This window comes from Amblyomma maculatum, unplaced genomic scaffold, assembly GCF_055883805.1.
Source record: "Amblyomma maculatum isolate TAMU_Amacu unplaced genomic scaffold, ASM5588380v1 scaffold_23, whole genome shotgun sequence".
Lineage (NCBI taxonomy): Eukaryota > Metazoa > Arthropoda > Arachnida > Ixodida > Ixodidae > Amblyomma > Amblyomma maculatum.
In genome coordinates, this window is record NW_028146748.1 from 1,196,671 (window position 1) to 1,216,282 (window position 19,612).

At 46.1% G+C, this 19,612-nt stretch overlaps 1 protein-coding gene across 1 annotated transcript; it reads right to left on the reverse strand.

Annotated features, from left to right (window-relative positions):
* Window positions 1–1,346: 1,346 nt before the first annotated feature.
* Window positions 1,347–3,297, reverse strand: LOC146171062 (uncharacterized). The gene is made up of 3 exons (XM_084586532.1): window positions 2,876–3,297; window positions 2,499–2,668; window positions 1,347–1,815 (listed from the first exon to the last, which is right to left on the reverse strand). The coding sequence occupies exons 1-3, from the start codon at window positions 3,290–3,292 to the stop codon at window positions 1,347–1,349; spliced, it is 1,056 nt and encodes a 351-aa protein (XP_084442658.1). The 5' UTR covers window positions 3,293–3,297.
* Between the last annotated feature and the right edge of the window lie 16,315 nt (window positions 3,298–19,612).

A 19,612-nucleotide genomic window follows, 5' to 3' on the forward strand; every position in this document is an offset into this window, starting at 1 on the left:
CTCGCTCTGAAAGCAGACGACGATGAGCTCATTGAGTGTTGGGAGCTAATTAAGGAACGGGGAAAGAAAGAGGAAGAAGAGAAACGTCATGCCGACGAAGAGAAACGTCGCGCAGACGAAGTCGAGCGCAGCGAACAGGACCTTGAGATGAGGCGGTTAGAACTTGAAATGAAGGAGGCTGAAGCACGTCTTGCTGCTCCTCAGGCAATCAGCGTTGGAGACGGGGACAATATAAAATCAAAGATCTGATGCAATCTTTTCAGCTTGGTGACGACATTGGTCTGTTTCTCGTGAACTTTGAGCGGACATGCGAAAAAAAGCGAATTAACAAAAGACTCTTGGCCGCAGCACCTGTTGCCTTTGTTGCCATGTCAGGTCGCTGATGTAATTGCCAGAATGAGCAAGGAGGACTCTGACAATTATGATCAACTAAAAGCAAGCCTTTTAAAGAGATATAGTTTGTCACCCGAAGCGTCCCGTCAAAGGTTCCGTAAAAGAACAAAATCGAAAGGAGAGACGTACCAGGAATTTGGCTACAATCTAAAGGTTAACTTGGTAGAGTGGCTGAAGAGTGCAGACGTTTATGGTGACCATGACAGCGTCATAGAATGCATGTGCTTGGAGCAATTATTCTGCACCATACCACAACCGATGGATTGGTCGGAGGAAAAGACCGTGCAAAAGACCGCTGAGCTAGCAGACGAATACGCTTCTCGTCGCGGTGTCTAAGGCAACCGCGCGAGAGAGTATCGCAGAGAGGGCGAGCGAAGGGGTGAGTCTGGGCCAAGGCAGGAGAAGGCCGGCGCTAAGCCTTTCTTGCGAGAAAATAGGACTGCAAAGAGAGATGATCCTGAGAATAGCATTTCACAGGAGCCTGTAAAAATCGTTAATGAAACGAAAGGGAAGGAAAAAAAAAAGCTTTTGAAGCCCAAAAGACTATTATTTGTTACAAGTGCCAGCAGCCAGGGCATGTTGCGTCAGGTTGCAGGGGTCCACGCGTAGTATTCTCTTATGTTAATGGAAGCGATGAAAATTTGGCACTACTTAAACCTTACACGAGGGAATTCAGTCAACGGAAAGAGTAGTAAAGTTCTTCGATTCTGCCGCAACAATGAATGTTGTTCATCATACATGGCAAAATTACTTTTCAAAAGGAATTAAATTACATTACTAATTACTTTTCCGAAAACCGCAGAAATGTAATTAAATTACATTACTAATTACTGCTTTCAAAAAGAAATGACATTACATTACAATTACTTAAGAAAAGTAATGGAATTACATTTCAATTACTCTAAATTTTTTAACATGCAAAAAAGTGCACTGCTCACAGCTCCCAAAGCATTTCAGAGTTCTTTAATACAACGCAAAAGCAACTGCGCTTCAAAGTGCGCGTCGGAAATTTTGCCCCGCTTTGAAGAAAGCGTGTCCTTGGCCATGCTGAAGAGTCGTTCTGCAGACGCAGATGAAGGCAGCCCAGTGTTATACATCATAAAGAGCTTTTTAATTCTTGGATATGATTCAAAAGCCGTAAAGTCAGTGACTGCACTCTTCATCCATCGATGAAAATCGTCGTTCACTGAGTTTTGTGGTCCCGCCCTCTTGATGTTGAAAAAATCATCATCAGCATCAATGTTGGGTGGCGCAGCGACATGATCTAGAGATTCTTCATCCCTGAAATGCGCCTGGTAGCAGGAGCGGACTAGGTTCCATTTTTCCCGCTCAAGTTTGTCGTCCTGGAGCCAAGCCAACTTGAAACGTGGATGTGTGGCCGCGGCAATGGTGTAGTCCGGGTCCGCAAGCTGGTGCGCAAACCTGGATAAATCATACCATAGTGCTTACAACTTATATGTGACCAAGTAGTCATCCGCATTATCATCAATATTCCAGATATTCTGTAAGTCAGTTACTGTTGCATTTATTTATGGGTAATAAGATCTACGGGCATACTAGAAAAGCGTTTTCCGCACTTCTCCACTACAAGTGAAAATTTCACTTTAACTTAAAAATTATAAGTGCCAGCTCGTAGTGAGGGCAACGATGACGACGGTGTCAGCTAGTGCCGTCTAATAATTAAATGGATGACGCAAAAGCATGACAAGACTCGGAGCCAACAATGCCCTCGCTTGTTGGTTTTCGATCTTGTCTCACTCTTCCACACAACCATTTCTTCTAATGGGAGCGATGTTTAAAACTTCACACTTGTGTGCCAGCTTTCCTACAACGTGATAAACCAGCTGGATGTGACGTTTAGTTTTGTAGTGTGAGACACGTACAAATTTCCACACCGATCAAACATATAAGCTACGCATCACCACATGGAACACAAACGTATAATCAGGTACTCATATACTTCTGCCATGCTAATTGATGTTTCAGGCTTTTGATGCACATATATCGACTCCATTCTCACAGCCGCGTCCGCTCATTGACGCGCTAGAAAGATTCCCTGAATTTGAAAGGACATCTACTACACAGATCAAGTTCGAAAAACTCACCTCTTCCCGACGCCGCATTTCACAGCGTCAAGAAGTGGTTGGCAATAGTGTAGCGCCTGAGGACAGTGCAGCGACCGTTGAAGAGACCACAGCGTTGGCAAAAGTGCCCCCATGAACATGTATTTCTCCCCCTGCAAAATGTCGAGGGACCGCGCTACTGGCCGTAGAACCTGAAAGAGCAGGATTGAAGCAGTACATTTAAGCACAGCGTAATATTTAATCACATGTCTGTAATGCGTTAATTGCTTTAAGAACTCCGCGATATTGATATCTTATAATGAATATTTTTGGCACGCATAACTAACATCATCAACGCTTACTTGAGCCTATATAATAATAGCAAATAATTTCATATAGAGATAAAAATGTCAAATTACCGACGTGTACTCTTCCAGAAAGACAAGGTCATCTCCAAGGATCCGGGATATGTTCAGGGCGTCGAGAACCTTGTTGATGCGTGTTCCTGCTTCCCTGATCTGGTCCAGAGCATTGAACAGGGAGTTCCACCTTGTTGCACATGGTACAATTAGAAAGCGCCCTAAATGCTGCTGCACTGCCTCTGAGGCTATAGAGGAATGCTGCTGCTTATTCCATAAGGCCTTGCAGGTGCTCATTACGCGCGTATATGCACGCTTGTACCGAACGTCTTGCAGAGCCCGTTCAGCGTCAATGGTGGCAATGAGATTAAGCGTGTGCGCCGCACAGCGTTCATGCTTTGGCAGCCTTGGTTCGTCTGGATCGGGAGGGGTATCCGAGTCAGAAACAACTTGGAGAATATCCTGCACGCTGACCATTTCTATGTCTTCCTCATCTTCTCTGTTTTGTTGCGGACCAAATATCCTGCAAGCGATAAAATGAGGGCTCTGTTTTTAGACGGAGATACTAGAAATAATTAAGGCGATAAGTACGAAGACATTTTACCTGAATGACTTCGCCAAGTTTGACGCGTTGTCTGTGACGGTCACGGTGACTTTGTTCAGAATTGCATAGTCCACTAAGACACCATGCAGTGCGTGCGCGAGTACGTCGTACGTATGGTGTCCAGTGAGGCGCATGCATGCCAGTACAGCAGACTTTCTCGTGCAGTCTTCGCCCAGCCAGTGGACGGTTACACCAAGAAAGCTCCTGCAATGAATAAATTTTGGTTAGAAGAATACCACAAAATGCTTTACAAAGAAAAATGCATGCTTCTAATAGTGTTACAGGGAGGTCGCAATGTAAGCTTGCTTACCGACGAAAGGATGTCCAGCAGTCGGCTGTGCAGCACACAGATGACACATCTCGAAGGGTGGCACGGAGCTTGTCCTTCATTTCTTCGTACATTTTGTTGACTCTCTCAGCTACTGCCCGACGGGAGAGCACTTTGATGCCAGGTTGAAGTGTCTCTAAAAGACCGATAAAATCTTCGTGTTCAACTACGGAGAAGCTTTGGAATGATCCTATAACGAACTTCGTTACAGCCGAGTCTACTTCCTGCTGCGACGGCGTGGGCACTCTTTTTAGAAAACAGCCTTCCAGTCTTTTCTGCTTAAGAGCAGACGAAGAGCCTTCATCAGAGTCTTCTGGCAACCGTTTCTGTTTTCTAACATCACGTTCTTGCAAAGCGTATGGGTGCTTTTTCTGAAAAAAAAAAAAATTATAAGAGTAAACAAAAAGATCTCTGTCCTTACTCTGCAAGGTAATACTTGGAAGTATTAGACTATACGTTATCAGAAAGGAGATTACACGGCTAATTATTCTTCTTTGCTCGGCTCATACCTCAGTGTTTCTATGAAAACTGGCAAGCTGAGAAGAAAACAGTACGCGAAGAAAAACACTTTGCACGACAAAATTCCTTTGATTAGCTATCGAGGCTAGATGTACTTTTTTTTTTTTTTTTTACAAATGAGCACACAATAAACTAGGCACTCAGTGCGTCGCAGCAAGCATATGTCAAGTTCAAGTAACACCAACAAGGCGCATACTGTTCTATTGCCAGGTTGGGCACTCCCCTACCTTGAATTAGAAACATCCCACGTTAAGTCAGTAAAGAAGTAAGCTGTAATAAATTTGAAATTTGTCTAAGAACAATATGCACGCCCTGGCATTTTGCATTCTCAACAAAGCTTCGTAAATGTGCAACAAGATGACCTCAATATCAAATATCTTAGTATATTAAACTAGCTTATCAGCCGCGCAGTTCACGCCACAACGAAAGCAAAACCAAGGTCTTAGACGCACTGTTAATGTACTACGCAGTTAATAGCGTGCCTCAAGCCGAAGAAAAAGCACTGCCTTCTGAGCAAACAATTTACCACATACGCGTTGGCAATGTTCAGTTCGCAATCGCCGATCAGTCACAGAAGAGAATGGAAGCGCGGTGTTTTTTTTTTTTTTTCCCGAACTCAGAATACAGGGTATGAGTAGAAAATAAAAACTTACCTGCAGGTGCTTTAGCAAATTTGATGAAGCCTTGGAGCTGGAGCATAACGTCTTCGGTCCTGGCGGACATAACTTGCACGTTACAGTAACATTGTCTCCTATTTTTGACTTGAATTCAAAATAGGGCTTGAGATCCGGCCACGGAAGCTCGTCTTTTCGCAAACTCATTACCGTTGTCAGGCCTCAGAAGCAAAGTTTGAGATCAGGATCCTGGAGCCAGGTTTTTGGTACATCAGAAGACCGTCCCACATTTTGCAGTCACCCAATCAGAATTAACTTAAAAGACGATTGGTCCACTGAACCGACTCTCACACCATTAACTTTGACAGTGTTAATGACTCTTTCTCTGATGCTAAAACTAAAAAAAAAACGTCAAAATATCTCCCAAATTCTGGTGCGCTCAGTGAGATCCAAAGACGATTGGCTCACTGAATGGTGCACCACGCCCTTCAACTTCAACAGTGCTACAAGTCTCTCTCTCTCAAAAAAAAAAAAAAAAAACCACCAGAACACCAAGTTTTGTTTTCAAAATACGTGGCACGCATTTCACTTTTTTCCCGCCAAATTCAGTTTCCGCTGACAGTTGACCTTCTTTGCGTTCCCAGAACTCGGTACATTACCGAACTAAAACAAACACAGCGCCAGCCAAACACTTATCACTTTTAGTAGTTCCCGTCAGTAAAGGCGCCAAATTCTTCGCTGTCTTGTCCGCACCATTCAAGCTTTCCGAAGCTTGTTACTTGTTGCCTGGAAAGCGCCCGGACTCAGCACCTGCAGCCGCTTGCGGCAATGGTTTCTGTAAGAGCCCTTCCGGTGTCCCCCTTCGCCTCGCAGCGACGACGTAACGCGACCGCGAGCACGAGTGCGGCCTGCGTGGGTGTAACCGGGGGAGCCGCGGTGCGCCCACTGTCCGCATCTCGTGGACTTCAGAAGAGTGCCGCCTCTTGCTCGGCCTAGGGCTATTAGGGGCCAAGCACGACTTCTCTCGCGGCTGTCTTGTCAGGGCAGTAAATTCTACCGATAGGCGCCGATGTCCACGATGCGCTGTGCGTCGCCTTAAACGGCGTGCCATACCAGGGAGTGCACGCGCGTTCCGTTTCGTTTACTTCCTAACTGGGCCATCTGTTTACGCGAACGCCGACCTAACATGCTTCTGCCCTCCCGCCCGGCTTCGGCGCCGCATCGTCTAGAGTTTTTTGCGGCATGAACGAACAGAATGACTGAGCAATAAATTTCTTTTCGAGACCCGCCAGTCTCCGTTTCAGCAGGCCGTATTCTTCATGCACTGGATGGAGGGCTCCCGGTGCTCTCCACTGCTTAACAAAACAAAGCGACAACGAGAGGCCGGCGGTCTGGCAAACGCTTCTGCGCGATTCTGACTAAAGCTGCCGGTCACTTGAGCCCTTTCTCAGGCACGTTGTTGAGTGTGACTGTGAGCGTGTACAGTGCAGCAAGTAGTACATAGCTTTCCCTTCGTAAAGGCAAGATAGCATGCCTTCCCTTTCACCGTGCACTAGCGTATGAGTCCGACAGCCGGTTTTCGGTCGACAGGCCCGCCATATCAGAAAACAAACGTTTTTCACTCACTTCCGACCCAACTTTGTCCGTCTCATGTACACACCCTGTATGTGCGCGTGTGGAACACAACCTGCTGCCGAGCAATGTGCGTGCGTGTGCGGTCGTGAAAGCTGCATAGCTTTGCCTTCGTAGAACTTGGCGCAAAGAGACTGCGCTTGCCTGCGCGCTCGTCGCCCCTCGCCCGTGAGTTAACTTGCTTGGCGGCCCCACTCTTCCGCGTTTTTTTCCCTCCGTGTATTTGACTATAGAAATGAACCCCGAACTGTGCTCTACAAGCAGCAGTGGTGCTTTTGGAACAAAAGTAATTTCGAGAGTAATTAATTACTTTTACTGGGAAATTACCAGTCGAAAGTAATGCATTACATTACCGAATTACCAGAGCAGAGAAGTAATTCATTACATTACAAATTACCGAAGAAAGTAATTAAATTACAGTAATTACATTACAGTAATTCAATTACTGCCATGTATGTTGTTCATCCTTTGTATGTCAGCGCCGCAGATTTCACGGACGAATGTGCGTGGATCCGTCAGGTTGTGCACGAAGACAGCGTCTGTTTGCCTCTGGCGCGCGTCCTTATCGAGGGTCCTTTCGGGTCGCTGGAAACAGAAGCTGCTGTTTCGTCTATCCTGTCAAAGGAGTACCCTTACTTTGACAGGAACGCAGAAACAACTCTGAAATGATCTTGAAGGCGTAAGGGACGAGTTTCGAACAGGGGGACGTTAGTGCACTGACGCGGTCGAAAGCAAGAGCGTTAGCAAGTCAGCTAAGCTATGACGAGCCAGTTGAGGGAAGAAGTCGCTGTGAGAACTGGAGTGACACTCAGTCAGGCAAGGGCACAGTTCTAACTGCAAACGTGGAGGAAGTGGAAATGAGCAAGGAAAGAACGTCGCTTCAATTCTCCCACCATCTTGCAATAGTTTCGAGCGTTCGCTGTCGGTAGACAAAGCTCTTTTGGAAACGAACAAGAAGAGGATGACTCTATCGAGAAAATTTGCGATTCTCAAAAAGAAGGAATCTGTAGGAGAATTGTAACACTGCGAAAGAAAGATGGCCTCCTATTCCGCCACTAAAGGACAAAAGAGGGGTTATGTTTGATCAGCTGATTGTTTTAAAACGGTACAGAGAGGACTTGCTTCATCTGGCACATGGAAGCGGATGGGCAGGCCACTTAGGGCTGAAAAAAAGTAAGGCACGCCTCTTGCAGGACTTTTATTGGCCTCTGTGTTTCAGGGATGTGGATAGCTTTTTGAGGTCTTGTGACAGCTGTCAACGCGTAGGGAAACCGCATGACAAACAAAAGGCGCCTATGCAGCTGGTTCCGATAATCACAGAACCTTTCAAGCACTTGGTGATCGACATTCTCGGACCGCTTCCAGCCACGAAGCAAGGTTATAAGTACCTGCTCGCACTGCTTTGCCCTACGACGAAATTTGCGGAAGCAGTGCCACTAAAGAGCCGAGCTCTACAGAGGTCGTGGACGGGCTACTTTCTGTATTTTTACGAGTGGGTTTTTCCTCGGAAATACAGAGTGATAACGGTAGTGTGCTTACCAGTGCCCTAACCACAACATTCCTAGAAAGGTGTGGAGTTAAACTGATCCACAGTTCCATATCGCACCCGCAATCTAACAGTGTTGGCGATGTCATTCTATTTTGAAAAGAGTGCTCCGAGCGCTGTGCTACGAGCACAAGAAGGAATGGGACGCTTGCCTATCGGCCACGATGTTCGCGCTCAGGACGGTGCGCTAGGAGTCGACAGGGTTTACACCTGCTGAACTTGTGTACGGGAGGAATCTCCGATCTCCTTTGCTCATGTTGAGAGTGATTTAATTGGGAGGGACGAGGAGATGATTCGACTGTCGTGGATTACGTCTTGAGGCTTTTGGAAAGGCCAGACAGGGCAGGCAAATTAGTCGAAGCGCAAATGAAGAACAGTGACATGTCTAAGGTCTATTACGCCCGTAGTGCTAAAGAACGGTAATTCAATCCGAATGAGACGGTGATGGTCCTGCGACCATCGAAGGCCAACAAACTCGAGATTCAGTGGGAAGGTCCTGCTGTTGTTTTGTAGAAGCTGTCGGGGACAAATTATGTGGTGTGAATGCCGGGCAAACGAAATATTTGCAAAATATATCACGTGAATGTTGTGAAGCCCTATTCTGAAATGCAGTCAATCGTAAACCTCACGTTAAACATGCCTTAGGATGTCAGTTCGGAAATTACAAGCGTTGAAAATGACAGGCGTGATTACACGGCAGTTGTGTTCATAGTAGAGACAGACCATTGCCCATTAACATGGTTCAAATATATGTCTGGCAAAAACGGGTGTCTCCTTCGCTAAAGCCTGGCGTTGCAGCAATTCTCTTCCCAGATGCGATACAAAAAAGGCAGCAAGAACACAAACGCCGATGGCTTAAGTTGCTGTTTTTGAGCAGAGGGGTATATTTGGAGAGGCTTGCGTGAACGTGCCGGGGAAAAAGACGGGAAGGGGAACCCGGGACACATGCTATGCATCCCAGGGTGCATGCTTACATATATATATATATATATATATATATATATATATATATATATATATATATTGTCACGCCACTGACGACGAGGAAGGATTGTGCTGGTGTGGGAGAAGAAGAGGGGAAAGCGTTGGTGCCTGGGGGCTAGTAGGCTTCACCTTATTCCACTGCCATATCACTGTAAATAAACACTCCTTTGCTATTTCACCGTAACAACTTGGTGGAAGGTGCTCTGTTCGATCCCTCAGTACGGCGCAGCAAGACCAACTGCAGTTTCGACGTAGTCGCCGCCTTGCTGGACTGCCACCGCTTTCAACCATCATGGACCACACCGAACCTAACCGAGCCAGCCGCGACGCTGCAAGCCAGGCTGGTGACAGACCTGCCCCCTCCAGCTCTATTCCCTGCCAGCCTTACCGGGTACCACGACCGTTTGCAGGAGAAGAAGGTGAGGACGTTGAGAAGTGGATACATCATTATGAACGAGTTAGTCGGTACAACCGGTGGGACCCTATCACCATGCTCACAAATGTCGTTTTTTTTTCTAACTTACAAGGCTATGACCTGGTTCGAGAATAACGAGGACAATTTGACAACTTGGGAACGGTTTGCCACCTAGATAAAACAGCGTTTTGGTGACTCTGTACCGAGTAAAAAGCGGGCTGAGCAGACCCTTGCTCAAAGAGCTCAATTGCCGGATGAAACTTGTACCACTTGTACAGAAGAGAATCTCAGATTGTGCAAACGTGTGAATTCCAACATGCCCGAAGAAGACAGAGTCGGCCACATTCTGAAGGGCATCGCGGCTGACGTGTACAACTCTTTAATTGCCAAAGACACCCTTGAAACCGTCTCCGATGTTATTAAACACATCCGCGCTTTTCAAGCTCTCAAAACGCATTGTATTGCGCCAAAATTTGAGCGGCTGGCCAACGTGCCTACCGTGGCCAGCCTTGATGACCATGCCCAACCAGATATTCCGTCGACGATACGGCAAATCGTGCGGGAAGAACTCCTGCGGCTCAACCCATTTCCCCTGCACGAATCTGCTGAGGTCTCTTTCCAGAGGGTATCTAGACGGCCGGCTTCACCACAAGCGAATACAGTGCAGCTTTCGAACAATCTCCTGAAGTTGCAGCTTCTATTGACTATCCTCCTATCCATTTCGTCAACCGGAATGCGTCGATGACTGACGCCCCAAGGTATGACGTGGCCTCAAATGCACATAGATCTTCTAATCGATCTACCAGGATTCCTGAGCAGTATGAGCATTCAGCCAGACCTACGACACGCCCAGCTGTTCCTTGCTCTTACCCACAACAGCATTTTCTACCTTCCCCGCCGATATGCTACCGCTGCGGCATCGAAGGTCACATCGCCAGGTACTGCCGCAGTAGGTTCCCACCTCGCTATAACCGTCCGCGTGTCCAACAGTACCCAACAATCTGCAATACAGTCCCGTTTTTCAGCAATCAAGTACTCAGCGTAAGTATTACCAAAACATCCATAACGAGAATCTCCGCGACCACTCCCCTGCATCTGATAGAAGTGTTACTCCTCCACCCGCCTTCCGTGCGCGTTGTTCTCTATCACCGCGGCGGCGCTTCATGTCGCTTCAGCAGGAAAACTAACCAGCGCGACCAATGGGGGTGAGGCCGCTGGAAATGTGCTGCGTGCTAACATCCCTCCAACTATAATGCTCAAAAACAAAATTCGTGTGCTCATTGATGGTGTGTGTACATTAGCTTTGGTGGATACGGATGCGACTGTGTCTGTGATGAGTAATCAGTTTAGGCGCTTGTTGGGAAGCAAAGTGATGTTTGAATATGACCGTGCTTCAACGTTTTGTGGTGTGAGTGGAGAGGCGTTGCGGCCACTGGGTGTGTGTAGTGCGCAAGTGTCTGTGGATGGTGCAATTTTTCAAGCCGTATTCGTAGCCTTACCCCACTCAACGCATGACATCATTTTAGGAATGGACGTCTTGAAGTTTTGTGGCGCTACCGTGGACTGCCGAAGTCAAGAGGTTCATTTTGATGGCTCGCATCCGCCGACTCTTTTTGAAAGTGGTCGTAATGAAGAAACAGTTTTTAGTATTACCGAAGACACAGTAGTTCCACCTTTGTCTGCCATGTTCGTCCCCGTGTCCGCTCCCCTTCTTGACCAGGTTTAATTTCAGGCCGTGGTGGACCCAGTTCACTCAGCATGCCTGAAGAAAAATGTTATTATCCCTCACTGTATGATCTCCGTGCATCACGGTAGTTCCTTGTTATGGACAATCAATCTATCTTCCGAGCCAGCAGTTTTACCAACGAGATTGAAGATTGCCTCCTGTGGACCCGATGCGCCCCACGTCGTTGCTTTGGTCACAGATGCTACGAGTGCCACCGTACCTCTGCCAGCTGATGAAACTTCGATCTTCCGAATGATCAGCGCCGATATCAGCTCCCCTCAGCGCCGTACTCTTGTGGATATTCCTCTACCCTTTGCGCCTATGTTTGACATTTCTCAAACACATGGACCGACCTCTCGCCTTGCACATCGGACCCATCATACTATCGACACTGGTTCGGCTCGTCCCATTCGTCAAAAGCCATATCGCGTCTCCCCATCTGAGCGCAAAGTCATTCATGAGCAAGTGGAGGACATGCTACGGAAGAAGGTGATACAGGAGACATCTAGCCCCTGGGCTGCCCCTGTTATTCTTGTACGCAAGAAAAACGGTTCATGGCGAGTCTGCGTCGATTATCGGCGTCTAAATTCTGTTACGAAAAAGGACGTCCATCCCCTTCCTCGAAGGGACTCTAGAGCATTAGTTAATAAATGTGTGTAGGGTCCCACACTGACGCAGCATGCTCCAGTTTTGAACGGTCGAGTGAGTTATAAGAAAGTAGTTTTACATATGATGGTGCCATAGAAAAATTACGTTTAATATAGCCTGGCATGCGGTTAGCATTTGTTATAATGGAAATAATGTGCTCATTCCAAGTTAGGTTTGATGCGACAATGCCTGGTTAATGTCAAATGTGGGCTGACGGAATTGGTGTCTTGCGTAATCTTCGCGTATAATACGGCCGTCCAGAAGACGACCACAGCGCCCCCTTTCAAGCTTGTGTACGGCAGGGAGCCCACGACGACGTTCGACGCAATGCTGCCGCACATAACCAACGAGGACAACCTTGACGTCGCCGCCTACCTGCAGCGTGCAGAGGAAGCCCGACGACTCGCCTAGCTGCGTATTTATTTATTTCAGTTACCCTCTTGGCCCAATGGGCATTATAGAGGGGAGTGGGACGTGGCAAAAAAAAAGAGAGGAGGAAATAACATGGGTACATTGTAGATTATGAAGGCAAATGATGTTTACAATGCAGAATTCACACAATAAAATAATAACAGCAAACAAAACAAATTATACAGCTTGCAAATTATTGAATGCATAAATACAGGATAGGGTGGAAAAAAACAATGACGCACACGATATCGCATACAAACAGCAACACTCGATAAAAAAGGGAAGCAGATAAGAAGTCGTGTACAACGCGCATGATCGCTGGAAGGCTGAAGTGCACAACTTAACCTATAAAGATATGAAACTAAAATAAATATTACTATCAATCGTTGCTGCACAGTACACTCAGCTTTCTTATAATTCATCGACGTTGTCAGCAAGCACCAGCGTTTTAGGCAGGTAGCTCCACTCCGTTGCTGTTTTGGCTAAAAATAAATATTGATAAGATGCAGTTCGAAAATGAGGTATTCCTACTTTACAAGAGTTATCGATGCGTGAGGAGATGTATGCCGGTGAATATATAAGTGAATATTTCAGCTTTAGATTTTCAGCATGTACTACTTCATGGAGGAAAAAGTCTTTGACATGATAGCCAATGAGTTGAGCGGACTGTGTGGCAACTTTAGTGAAGTATAAGGCACTAGATTTTGGTTGCATGTATTCTTTTTATTGATGATGCATAAGTCATTACTGTACGTGGAACACCGCATAGCATTCATCTGCGGGCACTAATTAATTTGATTGTTTTTTTTCTCACCTGTTTCGGTTTCAACGACCAAGTAAGGTGTGACATTTTGTATGGGCCACGTGAGGCAGAAAAAAAAATCGAATTAATGGGTGCTACTGAGTGCAGCGGTGGCGTAGCGGTAGAAAATTCGCCTCGCATGCAAGAGGACCGGGGTTTAAATCCCGGTGCCGCGCAATTCTCCACCGGATGAAAAAAAATAATTCCGCGTGTCGATGGAATTGCATAAACAGGTTTGGGGTGCGACCTGATGCCGGTGAACACCTCCAGCAACGCACTCCCTCACCAGAACCGGAGTTGGCCACCATGGTGCAGTAATTGGCCGCAACCTGCTATGATAAGCTCCATAAAACCCCGGCCCTCAGTCACCAGCAGCTGCGGAACAACTGACCACGGCGGCGGTCCGACCTGTGACGCAGTAGGGGGTGCTAAGAAAGCCTGGCTCCGCTGGACAGGCCGCCATTGGAAACTGACCCTGGCAACGTTTAATGCTAGAACCCTAGCTAGTGAAGCTAGCTTAGCAGTGCTGTTAGAGGAACTAGAGGGCCTGAAATGGGATGTCATAGGGCTTAGTGAGGTTAGGAGGCCGAATGAGGCATATACTGTACTGAAGGATGGGCATGTACTATGTTATCGAGGCTTACCAGAGAGGCGACAACTAGGAGTAGGTTTCCTTGTCAATAAGTATATAGCGGGTAATATAGATGAATTCTATAGTATTAATGAGAGGGTTGCAGGCACCGTAATTAGGCTTAATAAGCGGTATAAACTGAAGGTTGTACAGGCCTATGCACCTACACGTAGTTATGATGACCAGGCAGTTGAAAGCTTCTATGAAGATGTAGAATCGGCAATGCGAAAAGTAAAGACGCAGTATACTGTACTAATGGGCGATCTCAATGATAAGGTAGGGAAAAAACAGGCAGGAGACAAGGCAGTAGGCGACTATGGCATTGGTTCTAGGAAACGCAGGGGGGAGTTACTAGTTGAGTTTGCAGAGCGCAATAACTTACGACTCATGAATACCTTCTTCAGCAAACGGAAGAACCGGAAATGGACATGAAAAAGTCCTAACGGTGAGACTAAAAATGAAATCGACTTCATAATGTGTTCAACCCCCGCCATTATGCAAGATGTAGAGGTAATCGGGAAAGTGCGATGCAGTGACCACAGGATGGTGAGGTCCCGAATTAGCCTAAATCTGAAGAAGGAACGCAACAGATTAGTAAGAAAGAAATCCATCAACGATTTAGCGGTGAGGGGGAGGGAAGAAGAGTTCAGGAACTCCCTACAGAATAGGTTTTCAGCTCTAACTGAGGATGGCGACATTACCCTAGAGGCAAGGAACAATAATTTCAGAGATATCATTACTTAGTGCGCGGTAGAAGTAGGCGGCAGGATAGTTAGAGAGGATATCGGCAAGCTGTCTAAGGAGACGAAAGATTTGATTAAGAAACTCCAGAGTATGAAAGCTTCCAATCCAACAGACCAGATCGAATTGGCCGAGATGTCAAAGCTAATCAATAAGTGCAAGGTGGCCGATATAAGGTAGTATAACATGGAGAAAATTGAGCATGCTGTAAAGAACGGGGGAAGCCTTAAAGCGGTAAAGAAGAAATTGGGCATAGGCAAAAACCAGATGTATGCGATAAGGGACAAGGCGGGCAACGTCATCACTAATATGGAAAAGATAGTCAAAGTAGCCGAGGAGTTCTATACAGATCTCTACAGTAGCCAAAGTAGTCACGACCGTAATGAGATTGGCGGTAGGGAAAAACAGTCAGACGTTCCACCAGTGACGAAGGACGAGATTAAGAAAGCACTAGAAACTATGAAAAGGGGGAAATCAGCTGGAGAGGATCAGATAACTACAGATTTGCTGAAGGAAGGGGGGGGATATCGTGCTAGAAAAACTGGCCACCCTGTATACGCAGTGCCTGGTGTCATCGACGGTACCGGAACAACGGAAGAATGCAAACATTATCCTCATCCACAAGAAAGGGGACTCTAAAGACCTTAAAAATTACAGACCAGTCAGCTTACTGTCGGTTACGTATAAGGTATTTAGTAAGGTAATCGCTAATAGAATCAGGACAACCTTAGACTGCAATCAAGCAAAGGATCAAGCAGGGTTTCGGAAACGGTACTCTACTATCGATCATATCCATAACATCAATCAGGTGATAGAAAAATGCTCGGAATATAATTAGCCCTTATACATAGCATTCATTGATTACGAAAAAGCATTTGACTCAGTTGAAACCTCGGCGGTGATTCAGGTATTGCGAAATCAGGGGGTAGACGAGCCGTACGTGAAAGTGCTAGAAGATATATATAGTGGCTGCGCAGCAACCATAGTTCTGCATAAAGAAAGTAACAAAATTCCCATAAAGAAAGGTGTTAGGCAAGGAGACACAATCTCCCCAGTACTATTCACAGCTTGTTTAGAGGAAGTATTCAAAGACTTGGAATGGGAGCAGTTAGGGATAAGGGTAGATGGAGAATACCTCAGTAATCTGCGATTTTCTGATGATATTGCCTTGCTAAGCAACTCGAGGGATGAACTGCAAAAATGATTGATGACCTAGACAGAAAAAGTAGAAAGGTAGGCTTGAAAATCAATATGCAGAAGACTAAGGTAATGTTCAACAGCCTCGAGAAGGAACAGCAGTTTACATTAGGTAGCGAAATACTGGAAGTAGTTGGCGAATATGTCTACTTAGGACAGGTAGTAACCGCACATCCATACTACGAAAAGGAAATAACAAGAAGAATACGATTGGGATGGAGCGCATTTGGCAAGCACTCGCAGATTATGACTAGCAGCTTACCGGTATCGCTCAAGAGGAAAGTATACAACAGTTGCATCTTGCCTGTACTCACCTATGGGGCTGAAACGTGGAGGCTAACCAAGAGAGTTCTACTTACGTTGAGGACAACCCAGAGGGCTATGGAACGAAAAATGGTAGGGGTAACATTAAGAGATAGAAAGCATGCAGAGTGGGTCAGAGAAATAACTCAAGTTACCGACATTCTAGTAGAAATTAAGATGAAGAAATGGACATGGGCAGGACATGTAGTGCGAAGAGAGGATAACCGATGGTGGCTGAGGGTAACAAACTGGATTCCAAGGGAAGGAAAGCGTAGCAGGGGGCGGCAGAATGTTATGTGGGCGGATGAGATTAAGAAGTTCGCAGGGGTCAATTGGATGCAGCTAGCACAGAACCGGGTTAAGTGGAGAAATATGGAAGAGGCCTTCGCCCTGCAGGGGGTATAATCAGGCTGATGATGATGATACATTTAAAGAAACGGCACCAGCGGGAGATTTTTCTGCGTCGCTACAAAGGTTCTAATTACAATGTGTGCTTCATGAGTGTTACACTTGATAAACGCTCATAGTCACCGAGAATGAAACGTGCAGCGCGATTTTGAAGGGACTCTAGAGCATTAGTTAATAAATGTGTATGGGAGTCCCACACTGACGCAGCATACTCCAGTTTTGAACGGACGAGTGATTCATAAAGAAGTAGTTTTACAGATGATGGTGCCATAGAAAAATTACGTTTATTATAGCCTGGCATGCGGTTAGCATTTGTGATAATGGAAATAATGTGCTCATTCCAAGTTACGTTTGATGCGACAATAACGCCAAGATATTCATATGATTTTACTGATGTTATTGATGCACCTTTAAGGTTATATGAAATAGGACAATAAATGCCGCGACGAGAAAAGCGCATTACTTCGCATTTAGTCGTGTTAAGTGTCATATTCCATGCAAAGCACCAGTCAGAAGCAGCATCCAGGTCAGCTTGAAGCACACATAGATCATTAGTAGTTTTTACTGAGCGATATATGACACAATCATCGGCAAAGTGTCTGACTTGATTTAATTTTGTTAGACAGATCGTTTATGTAAAACAGAAATAAAAGAGGGCCAAGCACCAATCCTTGCGGGACACCTGAAGTTACAAGGACTGACGAGGAGAGGTAGCCATTAGCGCGAACAAACTGAGAGCGATTAGTTAAAAAGCATTCAATCCATTTTATGGCGAATTCCAATCGCAGAACTGGAGCAGCGCGCACGCTCTATCACAGAACGCCTCAATCCAGCGGAGAGCACGCTCCCAGACTCTGTGTTTTGAATACTCTTGCTCTGGCCGGAGCAAGTAGGTGGCGCTCGCGAGCAAACGGAGACGGAGAAAGTACCCATCATTCTTTGCACTTGCCCGCGCTTTTCGTGCGCTCGCGTCGTCTGCTGTGCAAGCCTGCAGCCTTTCTTCCCTTTGATATGAAGGTTACACCAGTCGTTTACGCAATTATATCCTGCTTGCTCGAAGAGCCGAGCGCGGACACACACGGTAAGACTCCTTCAGCACTTTCTTTAATATGGAATAAAACTTCGGTTCACGTACCGAATGTTTGCAGTCTTCCAGAGCCGAGCTGTAAAGTGCGCGGCTTTGAGTTTACACGGACGATGGACATATAAATAGTTGATTCTTGATTCTTCGACAGATGAGTCGGAACTGCTGCTCTCCGACTCGCTGTCCTCAAACAAAGCGAGCGCAAGAGCGCGACGCGAATCACCATCCATGGCGGCGGCAAATACTGATCGTCTGCTATGGAGCGGCGCGTTGCAGAGACCAGAAGCCAACGCTGCGAGCCACCGGAAATGGATGCGCTAGCTAGCGCATGCGCAAGCGTCGCTCGGAAAGTCACGTCACGCAAACTTCCGGTCGGTTCCCCCGATTTCGGCGGAGCAGTTTTGACTGCTCCGCGGAGCGACCCTTGCTCGGCAATTGCTCCCGTTCTGCGTTTTGAAGACGCGATCCGTGTTCCGGATCTGCGTTTGGAAGACAATTTCTCCGAAAGGAGCAGAAAACGTTGCTCTGGAAGTGCTCCTGCTCTGTGATTGGAATTCACCATTAGTAAGTTGTTGTCAATATTAAGCATGCTCAATTTATAAAGAAGTAGCCTGTGAGACACTTTATTGAAAGAACGACGAAAATCTTAATATATGCAGTCAATTTCATACCCACTGTCAAGTGAAGAATGTATATCATTTACGAATGCCACTAACTGTGTTTCACATGAAAAATGTTTTCTAAAACCATGTTGAAGAGGCGAAAAAAATGACGAAAATTCTAAAAAGGTGGCTAGGTGTGAAAAAATGACGTGTGTAGAAAATGGAGGATACACGCGTCGAAAACGCTGCACATAGGGGGCACCCGAAGAGCGCAGGAAGAAGAAAAGAGAACACAAACGGCTTCCAGGAATTGGTCCGCACTTCGAACGCGCAAGCGAAACCCGAGCCGAAGCTGCAGATGGCCCGCTCCTGCCCCGCGAAGACCAGCATGCCGAAGCCACAGCAGAAAGCTCTCTCCCTCTCCCCCTTTCCTCCTCTCATGTTTATCTCCTTTCCAGTGCTGTCCGACTCTTGTAAAATAAACCCAGTCTCTTAACCGTTACCGAACGTGTGTGTGTCGTTCTTTTGAGGCTCCTGCGTGCGCGGCCCTGCCGCCCGAACGAGTAACGCGCAGTAAAGGAGAATCGTGGCACGACCTTGCTAGCATCGCTCCGTGGTGCTTGCTGTACAGTGATACTAACCTAACAAAGAAAAACTAGGAACTCTACATTTTGGTGCCGAAACCAGAGAAGTGTTGGTCAACTCCACTTGGTCATTCCACTGTTGGTCATTCACCACTTAATTATCGGCCCATATCACTCACCAGCATACCATGTAAACTTATGGAACACGTTATTTACTCTTTAACGATGAACTTTCTGGATTCAAATAATTTTTTTCATTCTTCGCAGCACGGATTTCGCAAAGGATATTCCTGTGAAAGTCAACTAGCACTTTTCATTCATGACTTACATGCTAACCTTGATGCTAACCTCCAAACTGACGCTATTTTCCTCGACTTCGCCAAGGCATTTGATAAGGTACCTCATAACCACATATTTTTGAAACTTTCTCGCCTAAACTTGCATCCCGATATACTAGCATGGATAAAAGAATTCTTAACTCACCGCTTCCAATCAGTCATCGTCAATAATCAAATGTCTAACCTGCTACCAGTCTCCTCGGGCGTGCCCCAAGGATCCGTCCTTGGGCCACTTTTGTTTCTAATTTATATTAACGACCTTCCTGAGAACTTAGATTGCCATATTCGGATGTTTGCTGACGATTGTGTTATTTACAGAACAGTCACTAACACTTTCGAACAACAATCCCTTCAAAATAATTTAACTCGTGTGAAAGACTGGTGTAATGAATGGCTAATGACACTTAACACAAGTAAATGTAAATATATGTCGTTTCATCGTCGCCATTACCCCCTCCTGTTCAGCTACAGCATATCTAACGTTCCTCTCGACCTTGTCCCATCATACAAATACCTTGGTGTTCATCTTTGTCAGGATCTTACGTGGAACACGCATATCTCAAACATCATATCATCCGCTAACAGAACACTAGGATTTTTAAAGCGTCACCTACGATCTGCACCTCAGCATGTCAAGCTCCTCGCATACAAATCACTAGTTAGATCAAAATTAGAATATG

Coding starts and splice junctions, on each gene's coding strand:
- LOC146171062 (XM_084586532.1), bottom strand. CDS start 3,292: ATGGTCAGCGTGCAGGATATTCTCCAAGTTGTTTCTGACTCGGATACC. Junction 2,669..2,875: donor TTCTGGAAGAGTACACGTCG/GTAATTTGACAT, acceptor CTGCTCTTTCAG/GTTCTACGGCCAGTAGCGCG. Junction 1,816..2,498: donor AAATGCGGCGTCGGGAAGAG/GTGAGTTTTTCG, acceptor TGATTTATCCAG/GTTTGCGCACCAGCTTGCGG.